General features: G+C 38.5%; 2 protein-coding genes across 2 annotated transcripts in view; one reads left to right on the top strand and one right to left on the bottom strand.

Annotated features, from left to right (window-relative positions):
• Positions 1-9,464, top strand: part of LOC137982877 (zinc finger protein 511-like) — a 12,314-nt gene extending 2,850 nt beyond the window's left edge. Inside the window, exons 4-9 of the mRNA XM_068830041.1 lie at positions 2,742-2,883; positions 3,982-4,038; positions 4,710-4,792; positions 6,409-6,495; positions 7,222-7,351; positions 8,012-9,464. Of these exons, the coding sequence (XP_068686142.1) occupies positions 2,742-2,883; positions 3,982-4,038; positions 4,710-4,792; positions 6,409-6,495; positions 7,222-7,351; positions 8,012-8,035 (523 nt within the window). The 3' untranslated portion in view covers positions 8,036-9,464. The remainder of the gene's footprint in view (positions 1-2,741; positions 2,884-3,981; positions 4,039-4,709; positions 4,793-6,408; positions 6,496-7,221; positions 7,352-8,011) is intronic.
• Positions 9,106-10,000, bottom strand: part of LOC137982876 (tubulin-specific chaperone cofactor E-like protein) — an 8,421-nt gene continuing 7,526 nt past the window's right edge. Inside the window, exon 5 of the mRNA XM_068830040.1 lies at positions 9,106-10,000. This exon is cut by the window's right edge and continues 971 nt beyond it. The gene's annotated coding sequence lies outside the window, so the exon portion shown is untranslated.

Genomic DNA, 10,000 nt, shown 5'->3' with positions numbered 1-10,000 from the left:
ACATTTCCAACACTTTCCTCAATATCCTTGCAATTCCCAACAAGGCAGTTTTTTGCAATACTCCAACATTGAATGGTATCCCTAGCTTTCCAATCCACCTATCAAATCCTTTGGTGACACTTCCAAGGGCTCCTATCACTACAGGTACGACTTCTACCATTTTGAGTTTCCACAGTCTTCCGATCTCTCTCTTCAAGTCCTGGTATTTTTCCACTTTTTCCCTTTCTTTTTCCCCTACTCTTACATCAGCTGGTACAGCAATATCGATGATTATCCCCTTTCGCTCTTTCTTGTCAATTACAATTATGTCTGGTCTTCTTATTATTATTACATGTATTTCGTTCATTCATACTATATGTTGTTAACGTGGTTTGTAAACTAGGCATCAAGCCACGACCTATGGCCTTAGGTGTCTAGCGTTCTTCTCAAGATTCTTGCCGTTCCCAACAAGGAGGCTTTTTGTAGTAATAAAGTGCAATCTAGTCCAATTTTCTTCCACCAAGTTTTCCAATTTTTGCTGAACATCCCTAGTGCCACAATGACAATAATTGGTACGACAATTACTTTTCGGCAGCTCCAAATTTTCCCAATCTCTCTTTTTAATTCTTGGTATTTTTCCATTTTCTCTTGTTCTTTTTCCAGCACTCTTGTATCAAAAGGGCACGCAATATCTATCACATAACGTGATCTTTCTATCTTATCAAGAACAACTACATCAGGTCTAATATGCTCAATTTGATGGTCTGTTTGAATTCGGAAGTCCCATAACACCTTTACTTGATCGTTTTCTATAACTCCTTCAGGATCATGATCATACCACTTGTCCTTGCATGGGATGTTGAATTTCTGACAGAGTTTCCAATGGATAACTTGGCCTACCTTTAAGTTATCATGTCGCCACATTTTATACTCTCTTTGCGATTATTATTATTATTATTATTCTAACTCTGAATTTCAACTTTCATTCACTGGTTTCAATTTTTAATGGCATCAATGACAGGTTGACAGTTGGTGGACTGTTGAAAATAGACATCAGCAGAGCGATTCAAAATCAGCTCATCATCACACTGAATGCAATCCAAGCACCTGTTCTGGTGCAGTGACAGTTGACATTGAGCAATGAAACCATTGTTTGCAATATGAGGCTATCAAAAATATAATTTAGACAAGGTAAAAATCAAGCAAATGAAGCGGTTTTGCCTAGGATATTTAGGAGGACTCCACCAAGGTTTGCACTAGCATTGCCATGTGCTTTGGCTCAAGTTGCTTTTTGCTTGTGTACTTCTTTTCAGCAAGTACAAAAGTTGGACCAGATTAACTCAGATCTCTCACCTCGAATCGACGTTAAAAAAAAAATGACCTCAAGAAATCACTCTAGCCCTGATGTAACCTTGGTGAAATCAGTGCGAACGTTGAATAGTTTCGGCTTACAAACTATTTTTCGCTCTATCTGAGGTGAATGATCCGAGTTGATCTGGCCCTTCTTTTCCCTCTCTCCCACCCATATTATGGGGTAAGTATACACGCACTGGACCAAGTTTTTCTCAGTGATGTGTTGACAGGTGCCTGGGAGGTAACCTGTGGTTTTAATAAGCCATTTTGAGTTTAAATGTCTGCCTCCTCTTCAAACCGAGTCTAAGTGCATATTTAAAGTAGAACTAACCCTGTACCATCACAAAAACTTCACACTAAGACTCACTTTGAAGAGAAGGCAGACATGAAATGGCCTATTGCTTGCAGATGCTGACCCTGTTTGTCTTGAAAAGTAAACATATCCTCCCCATTGAAATACTTATACAGTGTAGTTAATGTCACTGTTCCTTGGTATCAACATAATTAGCTTTTAACGCATAATGCAAGGGGCAATAGAACGAGACAACAGACGTATTGGCGTTTTTTGAGGGGAACACTGCCTTGTGACTGGTTAGCCTATGCAACTTCTGGATTGTGTGATATAGAACAACCTCACCTATCTCCCCAGCACTACCAGCTGTGTGGTAAACAGCACGTGCTGGATCGGACAAGAGTATTGGTTAGCGAGCAATGTACAAACTAAGGCAAACGAGCCAACAAGCTTGGGGGAAGTCGCTGTGCAGACTTAACCTCACCTCACAGGAGTGACCCAATTTTAATGAAGGCAAAGCGATATACCCAACCCATCTCCGAAGGGAGGGAGGGAGGGGAAAAAACTTTAACAAATTGCAAACAGCTAGTTGGTTTACTATAGAAGACAAACTGCCAAGTGAACCTTGGACAGCTAACTGAGGCTTTTATAGCTAGACTCTGTCCATTAAAGTAGCCAGTTGTACAGGTTCTACTAATATGTAGCAGGTAGGCATTACACGTGCTCTTTATCAGTTATGAATGAGGCCTTAACAGATTTGGCCAATGCAGGTGTACGTCATAATCTCAGATCAAGGAACAAAGTCTTTATGTCCTCATTAATTTTTATTTACAACAAGACCATTGATTTTATGACCTTGAACGACTGACTACAAAGAACATGAAGATAACTAACGTGACATGAATGGCCCCTTTTAGTATGGTCACGTTCCATTAACCATATTTTACTGATGGGGCAGTAAAATCTCATTTAATGATGTTAATTTGCAAGACACTAGATGATGCGCAATTTTAGGCAAATGCAAGCAAAGGCCCTTAACATCCCCCACCATTTATTTGTTTGTTACCTTTTTTGTTTTGATGTGACTCTTTGCTCCCTTCATTACTTGTTCTCATAGGTACGAAGCTCACTACAACAGCATACATCGTCACTGCTGTCAGCACTGTCAACGGCCATTTCCATCCTTGCACCTTCTTGATATACATATGCTGGAAAATCATGATACTTTGTTCAGCATGATTGCCACAAGAAAAAACCTGGTAATTAGGACGTATTAAACATTATGTGCAGTTGATTGTTAATTATCTGGACTGGTTGAAGATACTCAAAAGGAAAGTACAAGTTGTAAGATTTAACCCAAGTTTTATCCCTGAACCGGCCCCCATTGAGCAATGTGTAGAACTGGCTGGTTATTGTGTAAACCGGCCATACTTAGTATTTTACTCTAATGCCAGACGATTTTACTCATCAATGGGGAGCCCCTGGGAGTCAATGGGTCAAGTCAATTATTTAATTAAGTAAATAATAGTTGAGGATCTTCATATTTTCAAACAGGTATTTTCATTCAAGTCCTGAAATTGGTTTGATTACCATTTTTAGTTCTCTGTGGCTTACTCCCATATGAAAAGGACGGGGGGGGTGCTTGTCCAAAATTTTGAAAAGAACCCCTAAGAGGTACCAAGATCCTGTCTTGTGGGCGTGGCATGAAAAGTTGTCACCCCTAAGAGGTACCAAATTATGGGTTTTAATTAGGTACACCCCACCCCCCCCCCCCAAGAAAATTCTCTGCCCTGATTGGCGGCAAGCCCTTTTGTCGAGGTGACGGACGAAGAAATTAACTGTTTTAAAGAAAATGCACATTTTTTAAATAATCACCTATGCAATTATATTATTTTACTAAACAATATTATTATTCACCTCAGGCTCGGTGAATATCGGTGAATAAAACCTCAACTTCGTCTCGGTTTTTATTCACCAATATTCACCTTGCCTTCAGCAAATAATTTGTTAAATATTTTTATATTATCCAACCGTATTTATTGTACAGAAAACGCACAAAACGAGTATAAAATAATAATATTCCATGATATTTGTACAGTTACAGTGCAGTTATTGTACACTTGGTTTAGTAGAGAACTGGTTTGATTAGTTTAGGTGCTGATGTTTGCCCTCTGCTTTTCATACACAAGTCTGACACACGTTCTCAGTTGTTTGTGATTCACTTGCTAAATTTTTCGCAAAAGGTTGGATATAGATGGCTTTATGTTAGATGTTTTGTTCGGTAGGGTTTAGGTTAGGGTTAGGCCGGTTTGGATGTCAAAGGGTTAAGGAAGTTTCTGCTAATTTTTTTTTGACAGTACCGATGCCTTGTGGAGAGTTGTCCTGATCGATTTTCAAGTGATGAGGAGAGAAAGGCATGTACACAGACTGTCAGTGTATATATATTATATCCTGCGTGAGATATTATATAATGCCTAAGACCTGATATGGGTAAATACAGATCACAGGAGAAGTTCAAGGGAAAAGAGAAGGAGAAGTGTAGTTACAGGAGAAGAGGAGTTAGTTACAGGTGTATGCATAGCAATAGAATGATGTTGTTAGTGGTTCATAGATCATTGACAAAATCTTTGAGGATCTCAATGAAGTTTTGATCTCATGTGGCCAATATAGTTGCTGAGATTGTAAAAAGTATAAAGTTGAGGACTTTTGCCAATATTGTCTTTGGCAAGGTTAATAAAGGATACTCAGAAATTTTGGTAAAGATTTTGCATCTTCCTGAACATCTTTCAGATCTTTACTATTTACCAGAATCATAGCAACCACCAGGCATGCGTGCTCTCTCTTTCTCCTTCCAAGGGTTCTTTCCTCAGCGGAACAAGTATCATTATCATCATTGCTGTCACCTTCATCATAAAATTACTCATTTTGTCTTTGTCCTCATCATCTGCAGAGTCATCGTCATCATCCTTCCTTCTTTGAATCATCTTATGCGGTGTCTCCAATAACAAGATTCATTTGTGACCTTATTGCAGCAGTACGAGAAACCATTGAACATGCATATGGTTACATTTATTTTTTTCAACAGGATCATCTAGTGTCCTTTCACAAATATCCTGCAGATTTCAGATTTAATCGCCCAAGCAGACAACAACGAAAAAACAAGGCCAGGTATTATTCAAACTTCCAAACATGAGAAAATCGCAATAATGTTATTGGATCAAACTTAGTCGAATGTTTTGTAAGTGCAAACTCCTGCTAATCCCTTAGTTTGAGTGTCAACTGTGTTTTGTGCCGGGCACTAACTGGGGACACTGTACAGAAATCAAATCAACGCTCATATCAAATCGCAGGTTCCTTTTTGAGGAGAGGGGAAAACCAGAGTACCTGGAGAAAAACCTCTCAGAGTAAAGTAGAGAGAACCAACAGACTGGACCCACAAGTGACGCCAAGTCTGTGAATCGAACTTGGACCTTATTGGTGGGAGGGGAGTCAGGCTGGTATATTTTAAAGGTCACAGGTCACTATTTTACCAATACAGAAAGTATCCTAAACATGCATAAAGGTTAACCTTAGGCTTAAATAAGACCAAACAAAAGTTTTTAGGCCTAAGGTTAGCTTTTATGAATGTTTTAGGGTACTTTCTGTACTGGTAAAACAATGACCTGTGACCTGTAAAAAATACCAGCCTGGAGGGAAGTCCTCTCTCCATTGCACTATCCATATTGATTTCCCTGTCAACCCTAACCATGTACATGTACAATGTAATAGGACTGTCCCTATTAATTAAAACTTTCAAGTGTCTACATGACTTGTACAGTACGAAGGGAAAACAGTAAATTTCTCAGCTGTTTCTCACTCTTGACTAATATTTAAAAGTACTGTAATTTAGGCGAGTGTGAAACACCCGTTTCTACCCTGCAGCATCAAATAACAGGGGGATCTAAGATTCATCATCACGATCATCATAATCCGGGTTTATCCCCATAAACAGGGGTGGCCGGATTGAGGGTGTATTTTGTATGTACAGTAACACACAAAAATTGAAAGAAACCTTTAATGGGACATAGTTTTTCGTTGAGTTATTAATTGATCGAGAGAGCAGAAAGTAAATTGGGCCTTTCTCAGTTAATGGTAAATCAACAAGTTCGTCACATCAACCTGACACTTACTCTTTAGGCTTCATTTTTTTTCCATGCATTTGTTTGTTTTCCCTGTGTGATCTCAGTTAATTACCCAAGGCATGCTTCACCTTGTTGTAAAGTTTCAAATAATTATGGTTTTTATTTTTCCAAACACTCTGTAACTCACGAGTTGAAATATCATTTTATCAATTTTCTGTCACTTCATCACAGTTATACTGTAATTATGGATGTTTTGCTTAGTTCTTATACAGTCCTAACAGTTTTTTAAACATTTCATAACTAACAATGATGTTTGAGTGAAAGATATATATGAAATACAGCATATATTGCACTGCGGGTATGAAATCAAATGAAACCATGTTGTCTCGCAGTGATGAGCGCAAATTTCTATTGCGTCGAGAAGCCTGAAAATTTTTTTTTTTTTTTGAAGTCCTGAAAAATTGTCAGGCTTCTCGACGCAATAGAAATTTGCGCTCATCACTGCGAGACAACATGGTTTCATTTGATAACAATGATGTTCGTAACGTCTAAATTAAAAAATGTTGTCATCTTTTTAAAAAATGCAAACCTTTGTAGTTATGATGCCTTAGATATTGATGGCTCTCAGACAATTATTTAAATTTGCACCAAATTGTATTCCAGTATCAAGCCTACAGATGAGGAGCAAATGGATACTTCAACAGTACAGCAAGTTGAACCAGTTTCAGTCCTCCCAAAATCCAAACAAAGGTTATTAATTTTAGTTAATGGTTACAAACTATATTGATTTCCTCAGAGGAGACAATGTTCATTGCCAATATTATAATATTAACACACCTAACACATCTGGTCAACTTAGGTACCTGGAACCAGTTTCACTACTTTTTAATAACTAAAGAGACAATGTGATGCAATAGGTTACCATGGAAACATGAAAGCTTTCCATAAGCACCCTATATTTCATCTTTATTTGCTTATATCTCATATGAAAATGAAATTGGTGACCCCCATTTTTTATTGCAGAATAGTTATTCAGTTCTTCAATGAGGTTTGAACCCATGACCTCGCAATGCCAGTGCAAGGCGCTAACCATCAGAGCTATGAAAGCACTGATATTGGAAGCTGGTCATTTGTCAGCTCAAAATTAATGTTCTCATGATGATAAATGAATGAACAAAATGATGTATGAAATGAATCTTATATTGAACTGCGGATATGAAATCAAGTAAAGCTATGATCCTCGCAGTTATGAACACAGTTTTAGCAATTGCATATAGCGAAGCCTGGACAATTCAGGACTTCAACGGGGTTTGAACCCGTGACCTTGCGATGCCAGTGACCAGCTCCCAACATCAGTGGCTTCATAGCTCAGTTGGTTAGAGTGTCAGGCTTTTTTGTGTTGATCACCTTACTAGCAGTATCATTAAAGGCTGTTGATCATCACACAGCCAGTTGATCGTGTTGTTAAAATCATAGGTTGCCAAAGACAATATGCTTTGGGCGTGGATCAATAAAGACCTTCCAAAGTAATTTCCAGAAGAAAGGCAAGAAAAAGCCCAAGAGTAGACAAGAAAGTGAAATGCAGTGTACCGATACTTCCAATGAGGTGATAGAATGGTTTTGTCTTTGTGGATGATCGTTGTTCAAATAATACTTATTATTACTGAAACTACACATGTATCCACTAAATTTGGAGATTTTTTCCTTTTCATTTAATTTGGAGATTTTCAAAATTACCATCACATTAGTTTGAGTTGATTTTACGGCATAAAATTATTTCTTTGGAAAATGTGTGTTATAGTGCTGTAATGGCTCAAGCTTTTCCACCAAGCAAATGAAATTGAAACGTAGATGTGAGTTAAATTCTTTCTTCTTCTTGTCAAGCATCCCGCCCCTTTCAGTAATCAACCCTTGCAGACTTTCATATAGCAATTGCATATTTTTTATTCCCAAAATAGAAATTTAGCAGACAAAATGAAAGAGGCATGGTTCCTCAAAATGCTGTAACCTTTAACAATAATATTGTTATATTGTACTTAATATTTGTGACCCGTGTGAGACCTCGAAATTTGTTCCACGTGCAGGAGATTTGTGGATGAACCCAAAAGAGTTCACTTTTTTTCTCTCTTCATCATATCTGATGAATCGGTTAAATCTGCCAAACTAGTAATCTTGGCCATAATCATCATTTCAGGTATTGTTTCAGCCTTCCTGATATAAACTTGGGACTGTTTTTCATATTAAATCCTGTGGTCTTGTTTTTCAGGTAACAATGACTGACATTAGCTGACAAGTGTTATTTATCCTGGTAAAAAGACTTCAAAGAAATTCTGAATGATGTATTTTCAAGTCCAAGTGGCCAATGTATCATCTTGGTGTTTACAATATTATTTGGCTGAGTTACCTGGCCTGTGAATGGAAGCAAGGCTTCCAGTGACCTTGTTTTGATAGAAACATTTTTGCATTGGTTGTGTATTGGAATGCAGAGAAGCTAGCGTTCCATTATTATTAATGGCAACCTTTCTATTGGATTAAGAGTTAGAAAACAAGTATGAGTTTTCAGTGTGAGCACTGGCATTCTGGGGGTTTTGAGGTGCTGCTGCACCTGCTTGGAATAAAAGACTTCTACTCGTAGTTGAACTTACATGTACATTACATTAAAAGTGTTTTGAGAGTGCCCCCAAAACTCTGGCAAGCTCCTGTGAGATAAGTATGGTTGCTCCCCAATGAGCTCTCCACTTGGACTACAGTACCTATTGAGCAGACATTTTTGGATATTGTTTCCAAGTGCATCAGTCAATAACAAATTAATAATTTAAAAACAGTTTCAGGAAGGCGTGGTGGCCTCATGGTTAGTGTGCTCGACTCTGGAGCGAGTGGTACGGGTTCGGGTCCTGGCTGGGGACATTGTGTTGTGTTCTTGGGCAAGACACTTTACTCCCACAGTGCCTTTCTCCACCCAGGTGTATAAATGGGTACAAGTGAATATTCTGGGGGTAACCCTGTGATGGACTAGCAATACTCCTTGCTTCATGCTAAGGAAACCAAGGATAAGCTCCGGCGTGTTGGGTCATTGGCTCAGAAAGCGCTTACCTACCTTTCAGGAATTTGAGATACTACACGTACATGTATATACAGCTGTACGAATGGTCGGCAGATAATCTGTTTAGTTAGGGTTGGGTTCTTTCTTAAATCTCAAGGGTGCCCAGCCATGCGGCTGCCTCCACCATAATCCTATGAGCACTAGATTAACAACTGTGCACAGCAGCAAAATATTGGATTTGGCCAATTTGGGGATTCTTCAAGATCTAGCAGACACCTGAAATGACTATTTTTCACAAATCACGACATATGCATATACAGATTCAAAAACACTTAATCTTTATTATTAGCTGATTATTTGATTGGAAAGAAATGTGGGAAAACCTAATCTGGAATGTGACAGCATCTAAAATGATTTGTACTAATTTACAAAGTACAGTTGAAAAGTCTTATAGTTTTCCAAGTACAAGATTTCACTAACAATACAAGTCATTTAACCCTTAGTTAAAAAAAGCTGTTACATGTTTACAAATACCTGTTAAAAAGTTTATCACATAGTTACCATTAATTTTTTTTCCCTTTTTATGAAAGGGAATTATCATTACACTGTGTATGTAATCTTATCAGTGAAAAGAAGCAGCACTAGCTGAAGACTTTATAAACCACCATAAAATGAACTTTAACATCCGTACCTGAATGACTTCATGAACAAAACAAGAAACATATATTTACATTTGCATGCATTATTTTCTGACTACCTTTTTAAGAGACGCAGTGGCCTCATGGTTTGTGTGCTTGACTCCGGATCGAGTGGTCCGGGTTCGAGTCCTGACCGGGGACATTGTGTTGTATTCTTGAGCAAGACACTTTACTCTCACAGTGCCTCTCTCCACCCAGGCCCGGGTTGCTCAAAGCATGGTTAGCGCTAACCAGCGTTAAATGCCATGGAAACCTACACGTTTTGACACCTCTTAACCAACGGTTAGCGCTAACCAGGCTTTGAGCAACCGGCACCAGGTGTATAAATGGGTAACCGCAAATTTAATGCTGGGAGTAACCCTGTGATGGACTGGCATCCCATCCAGGGGGGAGTAAAAATACTCCTGGTCGCTTCATGCTACAGAAACTGGAGAAAAGTGCCTGCCTACCTTTACCTTGCCTACCTTTTTAGAAAAGGCTTTTGACTTTTTGTGTCAAACGTCTTTGCTCTTTT

This window comes from Montipora foliosa, chromosome 13 (assembly GCF_036669935.1).
Source record: "Montipora foliosa isolate CH-2021 chromosome 13, ASM3666993v2, whole genome shotgun sequence".
Classification (NCBI taxonomy): domain Eukaryota; kingdom Metazoa; phylum Cnidaria; class Anthozoa; order Scleractinia; family Acroporidae; genus Montipora; species Montipora foliosa.
Note: the sequence above shows the minus strand (reverse complement) of the source record. Positions and strands in the feature narration are given on the sequence as shown.